The sequence below is a fragment of the Phallusia mammillata genome, chromosome 5 (genome assembly GCF_965637545.1).
Source record: "Phallusia mammillata chromosome 5, kaPhaMamm4.hap1.1, whole genome shotgun sequence".
NCBI classification, from domain to species: domain Eukaryota; kingdom Metazoa; phylum Chordata; class Ascidiacea; order Phlebobranchia; family Ascidiidae; genus Phallusia; species Phallusia mammillata.
The window spans coordinates 18357214-18372926 of NC_137256.1; the positions used below are offsets into that span (position 1 = coordinate 18357214).

The following is a 15713-nucleotide window of genomic DNA, read 5'->3' on the forward strand; positions in this document are numbered from 1 at the left end:
AATTTTAAGGCACAGTATTGATGTGGATATGGCAGAAGTTAGTTTGGAATTTTAAGATGGCTTTACTAAAACTAATGTTTTGATTATGCTAGTACTCAACTGGCTACCATCCAGGGAGCGCCGTTTTAGAATCATTGTATCAAATCATGTTTCCTTTGTCCTCTGGGCGGCTGATACATCGGGCTAACCCAAAAGAATAGGACAGAACTACATTAATACAAATAATAAAATTTCAACAAGTGTCGTTGACTTTGTTACAAAAGAGGGTTAAATTTAACCCGTCTCGAAGTTCACCTAAACTAATTTTTAAACAATTATACGAAAGAGGACCAAGTGACTTTTTTGCAGATTCGGACCGTTTTGCTATCAACGTTTGGGAAGGTGAATTTTTTGTCTTTAAAAACACGAGTACAATTTAACGTATCAAATCTGTATATTTTGCAACGGTATCCAGGTCGTAACAAAGCATGCTGCTATGATTATAAGATAGACAAATGCTTCGATTCCTCACAGCACGGAATTTTTCCAAGTACATTACTTTTTTGTTTTTTCAGTGCTTATAACTTTTTAGTTTGTCAAATTTATGTTTTCAAATTTACCATGTAAGTTTTAAAACTAGCATATAAAAATGTATTAAACTACGTGTATCAAATATATGAATAGTTTGGTTTATATGTTTTGTTTTTTTAAATTGCGCAACATAAAATAGCGCAACACAAATTCACCTATTCGAAAGTAGCTGCCCAACGTTAAGGCATAATTAAGTAATTAGTCTAAGTCAGCGGCTCACAACCAGGGCCTATTAGTGAAACATCAGTCAAACTCAAAAGCAGAAGACAGTAAGCCATTTGTATTTACACAATTTTTTTCGTAATGTACAGAATTGAACATATGTTCAATTTGTACATTATACATTATCAATTTGTACATTAGGGGAAATTAAGCGGGCCACGATCTTTGAAATTTTGAAAATCCATGACATCTTAGTTATATGTTAATGTACCTTAATGTTTCAAAGAGTATTGTTGTAGGTTGCTAATTAATTAAGATAAGTTTGATTTTATGCTTTTTTGATTTGTTTTACGTACGTACGTTATTGATTTATGTGTTATGGTCTGTTTTAGATCAGTCGTTTTCATACCGGTGTCTGAAACATCTTAACATGAGCAAATGGTCGAAAGTGAAAAGCTCTTATTACGGGCAATTTAAAGTCAGCAATGCCACAGAAACCGAAAACGGTGAGTTTTACAAGTTTTGCAATTTCCGAAATATAAAATTGTATTAGCGGTTGGTGAATCATAGAGGACGAGAGGCCTATTGAAGGCTCCATACCAAATGACAAGGCAAATCTAGCCTGCGGTGGGATTCGCACCCACGACAGGAACCTTTCCGAAGTTCGCGCTCGGCCTTGTACACTACGTTATATATAATTGTTGCACCTTTAACAGGTACAATTGACAGGTACAATTAAGAATAACAGTTTTGTTGTTTCAAAGGAACATTTGTTTTCGAGATATCCTCTTGTCTCAAAGGTGAGCCTTTAAATAATATTGCACTGTAAGATTTGACAGCAATAAAAAAATGATATTGACAATATGGTATAGAGCTACTAACACAGGAACTCACAACCCGCGGGTTTAACTAGTAAAAGTGCTGACGGTTAGGGCTATTAGTGTTGATCTGAGGTGTTATAATAACAATAAAATCTAGCTATAACAAAGTTTATTATGCTAAATTTAGTCCCTAACCCTATCCCGATTTCTCACAGCCTCTATCGGTATTTAGCAAACCTCGTGTACTGTGAGTTACTGTGTTAGTAGCTCCACCTAAGAACACATCAAAACCTGATATAAAACAAAATTGATTTAAACTGGCATTGTTTTTAAACGTGATTCGTTTTGCAGATTGCCCCAAAATCTTCATCACAGAAGGCAACTTGACCTCTGAAAACATAAGTAAAAAATTTGATGGTACACATTGACATAAAAAGTGTGTTAAAATAATTAAATGCCTGTTTAAAATTTTTCTACGGCTTTCAAACTGCAAGAACATTCACGATTAACTAAAGTAGACAAATCATGTTAACAGCAATGGGTTTATGTACTTTGTATTCTATAGTCAACGTACAAACAAATACTTTAATATATGAAATCCCTTGGGTGTATTTAAATCTATAAAACCGTGCTCGATTATTTGAAAACTTAATGTTTTGATTTTGTGAGAACATTTTTGCACCATCTTTCATTTACCAGATGTGACACAGTTGTGCGAAAATGAAACAGCTACGGTGACTAGTGATGGACTGCAAAGAGTGGATGGTGACTACTTGGTTAAACGAAACGACACGCCAGGAGAACAACTGAAGTGCAAAAACCCGGATTTACAACTAGGTAAAGATAATTTCGCTAAACCTTTTCTCTTCGTTTTAACTTGAACTTGTAAAACATGTCGGTAATGTAAAAACATCGAGCCAATAAATAAAAAGTTGCAGACAGTGCGCTCTGTGACACTGGGCCGAATTTACTTTGGTTCCCATGCAGTTGCTTGGCCATTGTGAACCGGTTTCATCACAGAATAGGTGAGGCATGGGTGTTTAAACTGTTTCTCCCAACAAACTGGAGTGCCGTTTACACTAGCCAATACGGCCGATCTCTCGTCACCAGCTGCACTGATGAGACCATATAGGTCAAAACAGTGTGTAATATCAGTAACAATCTCAGATTTTTTTATTTTAAATATGTGGGTAAATGCGCGATTTTTTTTTGTTTTAAACGCCGAAATATTTTATTCCTTAGCAAGTTTGTTGCGTTGGTCTATAGCTAATTTGTTTTCAGATCAAAACTGTTTTGCAAACAACGCAACGTGGATGAAATCAACCGGAAATTTTCTTGAGGTTATTGGTGAGTTTAAATGTAATTGTTAGGTTTGGTTTTATTTGATAACCTTTTATGCTTTGTGTTTTTACAGATCCTGACTGCCATAACTTAAGTATTCCATCAAACACAACTGGGGGGTCTGGACAACATATTTACGTGGCCATCACTCAACAAGGTAAGAAACAGCAATATTTCAAAATAATACAGTTAAGTAACTAAGGACAAAAATGTATTCATTGTTTTTGTATTATTCTAACGTTTCGACAAGACTATTGTCACCTTCAATGAAATAATAGATGGTATTTGTGTTCCCTTTGTAGTCTAATTACGACTGTCTTTCGGTTCTAAGATAGTAACGATTCAAACCAAAATGTATAAATTCTTGTTCAACATTATACAGAAATCTGCGAACATACACAATACAGACCATTAGCAGTCGTAGCTAATGTATCCATTCTTTCATGATTTTTCAAAACGTTAAAGCTTGCGATAAAGCCGTCTCCTGGTTAAGTTATGCAAAATGAAGAATGCCGTGTTTTTTGTAGATTCAATCAACATCGAAATCAAGAAATTTCCCTGTGAACCACAGCAAAGTGACACAACAACAACCTTTGTCACCCCTACTACAGCTGATACCATTTCAAGTAGGATTTCTTTGTTACTTTAATAGCAGTAATTGGATAATAAAAAATCCTCACGTTGGGTTAATTTAAATTAAGGATAGCAGATTAACACTGCGGGGCAATAATACAAGGATCTGTAAATTTTGCAATATGATGATGGCATTAGTTAATTTTGAAAAATTTTTGTTGTAAAGCTTGTGTCGCTTTCGCTTTCTGATACGCTTGCCAACAATGACACCAGTGATGCCAGGTGATGCTCTTAAAACCGCAACTCTGCTTGTCAAAACTAGCCCAAAAACCCCAACTGCGAAGTAAATCGAACAGGGGCCCAATTATACTATCTGTAAACTGTTTGCAAAAACGTAAGCATGTCAAAAAGCATGAAAAATATGAAAAAGTAGCCTTTTTGACAACCGGCCACACTGCAGTGAAATATACCCGCAACTCCATGACCGAAACCAGCCCAATTGGGTGGGAAAACCGCCACCCTGGCAAAATTGATTGGCACGTCAGGTCGTTTTTTATGGCATACCAGTGGATCAATAAATTTATGCATAAGTACCTGTTGATTTAATTTGATTTAGTGTCTGCTACACGTTAAGATAGTGTTTCTCATTCGGTAAGGGGGTGTCCAGCACTTTGATGGAATTCGCAAAGTCTCATCTCAACTCAAAACAACTTTACCCGCGTAACAAAAATATTTCTCGTGATTTTTTAGCACAAGAACTCAATTGGCAATTTAATTTTAAACAGCTGTTCCTAAACAGGGTTTTGCTAGGAGGAGTTTTTATGCAATCTAGTTTGAAATTAATTTTTGGCGTGGCACATTTTGCGTGTAAATTATGGCTATGGACATGGGAGGATTGAACGCCAATGTAGTCCTGGCACTGTGTATAATCCAGTGAAAGGTTCTTGTAACCATACCGGCTGTAATGAAACAGCAGACACAGTCAAAAGCGGAATGGCAACAACACCCGCCATGCTACATTGCCCGGGTAAATACATTTGTTTCTTTACACAATAGTTGTTTGTCGTTAAGGGCTGTTATGCATTAGTCAACACCTTAGAATCTTAGATAGATCAATGCTAATTGTGTTTATTAGAAGGCTTTTATATTTTCAATATATTAAGTTGTTGCACAACATGACTTTTAAGAGTAACTTGAGTTTAAAGTAATAACAGACATTTGCGAGTTAGGTGGTACGGACATTTTTGTATTCACTTATTTGATAAAACTGACAAGCTGTTAAAGTTTGTCTAACAGTGCACTACGACACAATAATTGATTATAATTTTGCCGTCACAGTACGTGAATGATAGAAACAAGCCACTGTTATCAAAAACAATCGGCACGGTTGTGTCTGCTTTTTACCTGATATTTAAACTAGCTGGCCCCAGAAACCAGTATTAAATGTAAAAAAATTGGCAGACCAAGTCATTATCATTTTTAGATAACGGGTAATTTGGCACGCGGCGTTGAAAAGTTGCCGACCCCTGTGTTAGATCATAAAATGGCGATGTTCGGTGCTCCGTTGTTGGGCACCATGCGGACATTCCTTCCCGTTACACATATTTAAAAGGTTTTTTTTTTCAGCTTGTCCAGTTGTGCTTTTTGCGGAAGACGTTTTAACTCCGTCAAGTTGTGGTAAGACTTTATGTCAGGATAAAAATCGTTAAACAGGGTTAGACCGGTGGCTATAAGCAGTCATTTTTTGTCCTGCCTTGTAAAAATTTTATGCTGCTATCAACTGAACTGTGAGATTTCTTTGTTGTACTGCATTGTACCAATTGGTTCCTTTTACTAATTTTTTTCCTATTTTTTATTATACCAGATTGGTAATATATCATTAACTATACCAGTGGTCGGCAACCGCCGGTCCGCGGCCCGGTACCGGTCCGCGAGGAGTTCGTTACCGGGCCGTATAATTTTTCAGGTTAAATGCTTTAAAACATTTTGCCCATGTATCCCGGGGATGATAAACTAATTTAAGCGTTTTTATAGTTATATATTTGTAGTTTTTTGAAGACCGGTCCGCGATAAAATTTTAGTTTCAAAACCGGTCCGCAGTGCAAAAAAGGTTGCCGACCCCTGAACTATACCACCACATAATGCTCGGTGTTTACTATTTGGTTTATATCCAGGAACGAATTCCAACGTTGGTTCTGGACAGTTTGCTGTGATACGTGCTTTAGACAAGAGATGTCAAACCCCTACATCAAATACGAAACGTAGGAACATTTTTATAAATTATTTTTTGTGTGTCCAAGTTTTTAATCACAAACTAAATCTACTCTGCAAAGTAGCATTGGATCACAGGCTCTCTGACAAAACGTTGGCATAATCCGAATTGCCTAACGAGGCATGCTTTTATACATGTTATCTAACTATGCCAGGTCATAAATCGTAGTAAATTGATTATGGAAATTATTCCCAACTCTAATGCAATTCTCGTAACAATTTCCACCTTTCCAACATTATGTTAAAAATTTGGAAACATTTATTTTACGGTTATGTTGTCTCCAAACACGTGGTGACAGGGCGTTCAAGTCCGACCAACTGACAAATCAATTAACAGTCCAGCAAGCATAAGATAACTGCACAATAACGAATTTCCATCCCAAAATAATTCTTTTTTTTTGTAATTTTGCAATAAAATGTTTTTGTATCAGGTTTTAACTTTGATTTTATTGCAGATCAAAGTTGTTCCATTTTTAGGCACAAAGTAATATCAAGCAAAGATTGTATCGAAATCATTGGTAAGACATTGTAGCTGATTTCGCGCAAATAGCAATTTTACGTCTTTGTTGTTGCGTAGATCGACAATGTCGTGACTTTGTTCAAAACTATACATGGTGCAGCAACCCCAATCAAACGACTTTTTTCTATAAAGCCATGGAAAATGGTACGTATATGTTCGAGGTCTAAAAGCCGTTCGAGGCCCCAAGTACGTAAGCTAATGTGCATGTTAAACAGAGGTAGCTTCTGACTGGAAAGTTGGTAGACGGCGAATGAAGTGAACCCGAAAGCTTAAAATATGGTTGACATAAGTCGCCACCATTTCAGTGTTTTGTTTGTTTGTTTTTTTGCCAATGCAAAAATCTCTTACACGTGAGCGCAACACAACCACTCGTATGTGTCAATATAAAACAGGTGTAATAGCAAGAATGCTACGTTTGCCTTTAGAACGACGTTTGTTATCGCCGACATTTACCAACCACGTGATCCTTACGAAATATTGCAGTCTTACATTTTGTGCAAAGGCACACACCCTTATGCGCAAAAAGGTGATATTTATGACAAATGTGTGTATTATAGTCCTTAACGTGCAGTTTCGAAATCACTGTGTGGCGACACGCACACACATGAATCACTAATAAACGCTTTGTATGTTCATTTTCGTTTTTAGCTTTCTTAAACGTTGCTGAGTCAATACTGTAGGTCTGCCCGTTATCAAGTCTACAACCATTACAATTTATAGTTTCAGAAAACACAATCACAGTACATAGATGTCAAGCCAGCACCGGCACCAACACCGACACAATGCCCAGCACTACCACAGAAAATGGAGACCCTCAACAAACAATTCATAGCACCACTCATTCAACAGCCAATCCAACTCAATTAAGTATTGCCAATGAGAACACCAGTGATTCTACAACTGCAATGACCACGCCGCGTCCTTTATCAGGTAATGTAGATTCTTATGAATGCAAACAATTGCCTACTGCACTAATTGGTGACCCAAATGGATTATAACCCCGAAAATACCAAGTTCAGTTGAGGATTGAAGTACAAATGCACCAAACAAACATGCCATGTTAACAAAGTCTTATTTTACTACATGAATTATATCTTTGGGTGATTAGAAAATAATTCTAAGCTAAACTTAAAAAAGGGGATTTTGGAAAATTTGGGACTGCCTGAGACAACTAGCTCAGTGGCGGACTTAACATTGGCGTATTGAGTTACATACACTTATGCACATAATTCTGGAATAAACTTCACACGAAAATTTTTAAAAAACTAAACATTTTCATTTTTGTATGTCTTCAGGTCCTGCTGCGACGGTTAAGGGTATCTTGGACAGCAAGTTTAAGAAAACAAATAACGACCAACCGGCTCAATCAGTGGCAGAGGTTAGGCAGGAGCTGGAAGAACTCCTTCAAGCCACAGAGAATGTCACCTTTAGTCTGGAGGGCAATACAAGTGACTTTCTCGAAACTTCGGAAGCAAAAATCCAATACGCCAATCTCCCCGACTTGTCATTCTGGAGTCAGGAGATAACTCACAAACCAGAAGATAAAGTTAAGTTAACGAAACTCCAACGAATTCCTGAAAGCAACCGTAAGAAGAGATCCCTTTCCCCTGTGGTATTGCAATTTGCACTGTTCTCCTTCGACCTGCGTACGATGATAGGTTTCTACTCGTTTTTGCCGGACACCAAGAGCTCAATGTGGCTCCTTGCTAATCACTCTCAGTATTACCCGAGCGACGAATCCCCGTACGTTACAATTCAGGTGTGGACTCTCGCTCGAAAACCGGTTTCTGTTTCCACATCATTCATCATCAACATGACAGGTGGGAAATTCAACATTAAAAGTCATTTTTGATACTCCCAACAAACTGGAGTGCCTTCAGGTGGCTATATTGGCCATCACGGCCAATGGTGCACTGATGAAAGCCTTTTCTAAATAGTGTGCACTGTCTGCAGCTTACCTATTATTTATTGATGCTTTATATAAAATAAATTTTGTTATTTCATTTCAGAAAGCACAGTTTAAATGGTGTTACATTGACACATACAGTACAGTTATCCAGACTGAAAAACGTTCACATTTAGGGTCTTAGGGTCGAAGTAAGGTATTAGCATTTAAAATTTAATAAGACTAGCAATAGAACTCAGTTCCCAATAAAAAAAGTTTAAAACTTATTTTCTAACCCTACCCCTCTTTAGCTGCTAAATAAATAGTTCAGCTCTTGCGCCAACTACCAAAAATTAGCTAAATGTGGGTCTACCGTGAGGTATGGTGTTAGTAGCTGTACCCACGTTTAACACTTTAAATCAGGGGTGTCCAGCACGTGGCACGCAGAGCATTTGAAAATGGCACACAAGGAACTTGGCCGAATGGTCCGGCGCGCCTGACCCATATACAGACATAAAAACCCTGATCGGGATTCATCCCCGGGAGAGTCCTGGGTTCGAACCCCGTGAAAAAAAAAAAAAAAAAACGTTTGTCACGCATTAAAATTTGTTTCTATTGATTATTCTTGGCCTTTATTCTAACTTCAGTAAAGGTTATCGGTAGTAAAGTTACACGATCCGCTAATTAAATTGTTCGTTTTTTGACAAAACTTAAGGCCCGTCACAAACTATTTGTATCTTATGTCGCATAAACTGAACAAAACAATTCTGGAGTATCATAAACAAGTTTACTCGCATTTCACGACATATTTTTTTACTAAATTATTTATTAGGGTTCTACATATTGGCCAAATATACGGATTGTGCCCGTACCGTTAAGACGTTTAAGACATGATTTGGAAAAAGTACCAAACGTTGGCACGCGAGTATATTTTAAAACCAAAATTGGCACGGCGGTGTGTTCGAGTTGGACACCCCTGCTTTAAATGATCAAAAATGAAAAATGGGAAATTTGGCCCCGTTATTACATATTAATATTACTGGCAAAAGTATAGTTTACTTGCAAACTTCAAATAAAACAAAAACAATGGAAGCAACTTAACACAAACATGTATTCTAGCCCAGGGGTGGGCAACCTTTGTCACTGTGGGGCCAAATACAATTGCAATAATTAGATCGCGGGCCGCACCTTTATATCACACAAAGGTGATTTTACTTCGTCGCATACCAAAAATGCCTTACTACAAGTAAAATTGGCATTTGATTCTCGCAGCATATTGTCAGGTGGCAGAAAAATAGCACCAGGCGCACTAACCTGCTCAAAAAGATACAATAATTGGACTCGTTTGCCAGTACATTTGAAATCCAAGTGTCTCTGCGGGCCGCACAACTTTTAATCAAGGGCCGCAGGTTGCCCACCCGTGCTGTAGGGCCAATTATAAATGTCAAAATTGGATCGCGGGCCGCACATGTGCATAACACAAAGTGATTTTGCTTTGTTTCTTACCAAATATGCTTAACTACAAGTATAATTATGGGTCCCCTTCCCTGAAGGGGACACATATTGTTTTTGTCCATATTTTTTTTTCTTTTTTCCCGTCTAACGCGGATTTGTTCCCACGTTTTGGTCACGAAAGAATGGTTCAAACTTTTTCAAATTTACACACATTGTAGATATTGGTCTAAAGATGGTCCATGTGAATTTTGACCCTGTTTGACCCCTCGGTTCACCCACAGCCCCCCAGAACGTGAAATTTTTAAAACGGCTATACTTGCTAAAGTACTTCATTTAGGAGTTATATGCTTTGTTGTTTAGTGAAATATAAGGTATTTCAAAGAATTTTGAATCTTAAAAAAAGATTTACCCATTTTCACCCCTTAAACCCCAAAATATTCGTTTCTATCTACTGCTGGTTTGTTAAATGCGTTTGGTCAAGAAAGAGTGCTTTAAAGTTTTTCAAATTTGCACAGATGTTAGTTAATTGTTCCGAATTTGATCCTCCTGAAGTTTGACCCCAAACGACCCAGCGGTTCACCCACAGGCCCCCAAAACGAAAAAAATTAAAAACGGCTGTACTGACCCAAGTACATAATCTGAGGGTTTCATGCTTTGTTGGTTGGTGCAACGTAAGCTATTCTAAAGATTTTGTAACTTTTTATTGGATTCACCCATTTTTCCCCCTTAAACCCCAAAATAATAAGTTTTAGGCCAGAAATACGAGCCCTAATGTGCTGAAATGTTAAACAATTGTTTGCAGTAGGTTATTCGTTTAGTATTTAAAAATTTGCCTTAATCGGCCAAATAGTTACTTTAACAGCCCATAATATGTGGACACTGTCAATCAGATAGAAGTCTCAACTTTCAACAAGTAATTCACTTGTTTACGATCAAGGCGGGTGAATGCAGCGGAGTGCTCAGAATTCACTTGTTTACGATTAAGGCGGGTGAATGCAGCGGGAGTGCTCAGCTTGACGTCTGGATGGACGTTTTACGAGACTGTCGTGTTGATGATTAGAAATCAGCTGTTTTTGCACATTTATGCTATGTCGTTTTATTACGTTATCAAGCACATTTTCATTTTTGGAAAATTGTGTTTAAAAACTGACCTTGAACAACAATATCAAGGTCAAAGCATAAGATTAAATTGAAAGTAATTTTCCTGTTCTTATTTACTGTTTTTTTTTGTAATTATATGACAATAATGATGGAAAAAAAATACAGACAAAACTTTAAAGTTGAGTTAAGGCTGAAGTTGGTTAAGTTTTTTCTTAAGAATCTAAAAATAACCAGGATGTTTGTTTACCATAAATCCGCACAAACGCGCGTGTGGGGACCCATTCGTTTTTGCTTGCAAAAACAATCATATGTGTAGATCAAATGATGTGTATAGTAAATTGGTAAATATCTAACAATGATTGTGCCCTATTTTTACTGGTACCAAATCGCATGTGCATATGTGTGGGGACCCATTAGATTATGCTTGCATAAACAATTATGTTATAAAGTGCCAGGAAAAAAAAGAAAGGACTCAATGAAATGTAGGTGCCAAATATATATCTATTATAAATATTCTAAATGGTATATGTGATACATCGTTAAATATGATGTAGTTCATATAAACAGGCAATATATAGGAAAACCACTATTCTTAATTGTTCGTATTTGATTCTAGCCATATTTTTCCAGGTCGCAGAAAACTAGCATCAGGCGCATTGATCAGTATAAAAATATGTAATAATTGGACTCGTTTGCCAGTACTTTTGAAATCCAAGCGACTCTGCGGGCCGCACAACCTTTAATGAAGGGCCGCAGGTTGCCCAGCCCTGTTCTAGCCTATAGCGCGCTGCGAAAACTGTAAATTGTTAAAGCTTAGAATTGTTTTTGTTTTTTTAAAGGTGATCCGACATTGAACACAGTGATTCCTGAGAGATTATTCGACAGTTTTCGAGGTTGGCACCGAATAATCGAACACAAATTTGTTTGTTTACGAATGACCGATTCCCTAAACACGACTTTCTCGCCACACGGATGCACCAGCAGATCTACAGATGCCGGCATCGTAATATGTTCCTGCAACAAAACTGGTTTCTTTACTGTTTCTCCCCGCGTTGTGGCGCAAGTGAAACCTGATGGATTAGAAGTAAGTGTATGAAAATTATTTAGCAGGAACTTGGCTGATTGGTTCGAGGCGCCTAAAACTTTAAACAGACATAAAAAACATTGTGATGCACACATTTCGACGATCATAGTTGATATCACGCGTTTGGGAAATGTTAAAACTTGTTTATTCTGTTGTATACACAAGCTCATTGGTAGTTTTGTTTTGATTAGTTATGTTGTGTTTGAGATTTACGGCACGAATACCCAACTGTGCGGTAAGTGCTGTTCCACCCAGAAGTTACGCAGGCTAATAGCTATATTAGTTTTTCACACAATTAGCGCTTTCACAGCGCTAACAAAAGCAATGGTACATAAAACTGACATGCAGTAAGGTTGAACTAACGATCTCTGTGTTTTGGGGTACTAACCTCCCGGAAAAAAATTAACCTTGCAAAATAATTGTGTGCAAAATATATCTAGTATCAACGTGCATAATTAAATCTAATCATAAAATTTTTCACTTTGTAACAACACTTCGTTTCAGATTATTTCACTGCTTCTCACTCTACTGGGCCTTATCCTTCTTTTCCTCACACTGGTTGCGCTCATCAAGCTGCGCGGCGAAGTTGCAAATGACCGGATCGTTGTGCAAATAAACCTGGTTGTTTTGCTGTTTCTTCTCCATTGCGCCCTCTTGTTGGAGAAAGGCTTGGCAAAGGAAAGGACAGCTTGTATTGCGGTGGCCTTCCTGACTCATTTCCTTATATTATCCATAGGTAACACACTCAGCATGAAAAAAGTACAGTTTTACGGTAGATAATGTTCTCTGCATCAACATAATCCATAACCAAGTCTATGAAACCCTAGGCCAAATAGATTCAACCGGTATACACAGTATATTTGCACAGATCATATATTTCAAGTTTTTTGGCATCTTCAGTTCCTTGTTTAAATAGATTATTTTTGAATAAGCAACTGAAAATGTGCAAATATTGTGTATACTGGTTGATTACATTTGACCCAAAGTTTAAACACTGGGGTTTGTATGACTTAACATGGACTACTTTGTGACACGTTACATTTTTAGCAGATTTTTTTTAAATTTAATGCGATTTACACAGCCTTCACACTTACTTGCCTATAAGACCAGTGCATGCCCAACCAGCAACGCAGGTTTCCACAGAAATAGCTGTGGGTCCTCTTGGAGCTAGTTGGAATTTTTCACATGCGACTGAGGATGGGCCAAAAAACAGCTAATTGAATTCGTATAACAAATCACACTTTCGGGTTATCTTAAAGAGCTGGACTTTACATTTATTGTGACCGTTTAAATATCAATTTATCTCATTATTGTAAGATACGACTTATTTTTGCCAATGAATTAAAAAGTGAAACATGTAACATACAGTACGTTCCTTCACCCTTCGTTTTTCCTTCATTGTCACCATACTAAACTGTACAAAGGGCGCCAACAAACGATTGGTGGTAAAGTGAGGTACGGATAATCAAGGAAACATTATGGCGTACTGCAATTCCTTAGCGCTCACATCATATTTGTCAAAAAATACTATGTCTAGCAGCGACAGTTTACAAGTGCATTTGTTTTTTCACAGCTTGCTTTGCTGTCATTGAAAGCTTAACAATCCTAAGCAACCTGAACGCCAGGGCATTGAGATGGAAACGCCTCAACAAAGGGCGTGCTATCGTCATGCAACTTGCTGCAGGCTGGTGTATTCCACTAGTCATTGCAGCCGTAACAATCGCCATCAAATTGCCTAGCAACGACTACGTGCCCTTTCACAAATATGGTTCCGATCGCTGCTGGCTTAAACCAAACTCAGACACCATCTTCTCCATGGTAACGGTTCCCTTAGCAACGTGCTTCTCCATTTGCTGTGCTGCGGGTGTGGTGACGTTTTCATTTTCGTCGACCGCCAAACGCAAGTCGCATTACGTCGAGCATTACGCAAGCGAGTATGACAACATGAAGGTTGATGACGTCGATGTGGATCATCAATTTCGTATGCTGTACGAACACATTCTAGCTTGCACCTTTCTGGTCATTCCCTGGATTATGCACTTCGTTTATGGTGAGTAAAAAAATTTTTCTGTGTGTTGCTTGGGCCAGCAGAGTTGCAAACTGGCCTGTAATTGGAGCCCGAACCCGAGTCGTTTTTGAGAAGCCCGTTTTGGCCCGAAGGTTTGATTAACATGCCTATACATTGAAGTCTTAGTAAAGACCAAGACAACAAACACAGCATAATAGACAATTGGTTTTGGACAAGGTGTTTTAAGGTTGTTTGACATGAGGTCAGGTTCATCAACTAGCTACTTAGCTGTTTTTTGGTGGAAATTTCGACTCTTATTCCAACTTCCTGAATATGTTTAGATTTTGGCTGGCTTTTCCTTTCGAATTTGGGTATGTTTATGACGCTACGTTACATTTTAGTTACAAGCGCAGCTCTATCGCCCTAAAACGTTTGAAATTCGCCGGTCTACCTGTTACTACAGATCAGTGCAAAAATAATATTAAAACAATCTGGGTAAAGCTTTAAGCTAATAGACCAGTGGTTCCAAACAAAATTTCTTGTCTAAACCTTACTTTCTATGCAAAAATGGATTCTTTCTCTATCTAAGATCGAAATAATGTTACTCCAAAACGAAGCTACAGTTTGCTGCAAACATTTTCTTTCTTATTTCTAGGAGTAAGTAACCTTGATGCTACTCTACTGTGGATGTACCTGACAACCACAGCAATCAGCGCTCAAGGTTTGCTGGTCTTCTTAGCTTACACTATAGTAAGCAAGGATGCTAGAACAGCTTTGCTAGGCAGCATCGAATATCCGGGTCCGTACGGTCTCTACTGGTACGGACCAGCAAAAGAAGAGAACGCAATTCCTTTGGATACATTGGATACGTTCGATTACTTGATGTCGAGTCGTGAAGGAGAAAATTCCCAAAAGGAAGAAAATGTTGAAGATGCCAAAGAATCTGAAGGAAAACAGACAGAAGATGATCCAGAAGATAGGGTTCAAGAAACAACGTTCCAAAAGGGTCAAGAAAAATCGACACAGAAAGATGCAGAAGAAAGGTCAATTACTGAGGGAGAACAAAAGGGCCAAGAAAAAACGGCAAAGGGAGATGCACAAGAAAACAAATTGGAACAGGCTTCAGGAAGTGCACAGAAGGACAAAGGTACAAAAAAGTTTGGAAAATAGAGTTTCACAGCACCCGAAATGGCTAAAAAGAGCACGGAATGCACAAACAATTCTTGTACAAAGACGCTTATTTGACTTTTGGGATATACCCGCACTTTTATGAATGAAGAACGTGGAAAATTTAGTGCTTTTTTCGTTCTGTGGATTAGGCCACTAAGTTACACGTTTTAGTTGGCAATGTATGTTTATTATTGTGGTAACGATTTTTTTTTACTCTGTTTTACATTCGTCCAAAATTCTAATCATTGAATTAGGGCAGTGGTTCCCTACCTTTTTGACCTTGCGGCACCCTATCAAAGAGAGAAATAGTTTGCGGCACCCTGGCAAAACTGGATCAAATTTTTAAGGTTTCTGTATTTTAAATAACCGTATGAAATAAGGAGCTGGAATAACTGCGAGACGCGAAACTTAATACGTACTGAAACTCGGTTAGAAATAAGTAAATTCCGTACTTAACGGGTTAAAGTTAAAATAAATAATGGGCCGCAGTATTGCAATATCAATATCTCGCGGCACCCTTGAGCATTGCAATTGGCAGCCCAGGGTGCCGCGGCACCCCGGTTGGGAACCACTGAATTAGGGGTTCGTTCGATGATAGAACAAATTGTCTAATAACAGTGCTTCATGAAACAGAGTGAAATTTTCTGCAATTACCGTACATTGTAGTGTTTCTATTTTCTTTGGAAAACTGTTAAAAAAAATTTTGACGGACATTTAAACCAAACCGCTGCTTGTTGAAATCTGATGCACTT

General features: G+C 37.9%; 1 protein-coding gene across 1 annotated transcript; it reads left to right on the plus strand.

Moving 5' to 3' along the window:
• The first annotated feature begins 3396 nt into the window (after positions 1 to 3396).
• On the plus strand, positions 3397 to 15211 carry LOC145229644 (uncharacterized). Its single transcript, XM_080094980.1, has 9 exons — positions 3397 to 3520; positions 6170 to 6256; positions 6316 to 6402; positions 6979 to 7188; positions 7554 to 8078; positions 11539 to 11783; positions 12288 to 12519; positions 13357 to 13833; positions 14447 to 15211. Exons 1-9 carry the CDS (start codon positions 3397 to 3399, stop codon positions 14959 to 14961), a joined length of 2502 nt encoding a protein of 833 aa, XP_079951106.1. The 3' UTR covers positions 14962 to 15211.
• Positions 15212 to 15713: the final 502 nt, after the last annotated feature.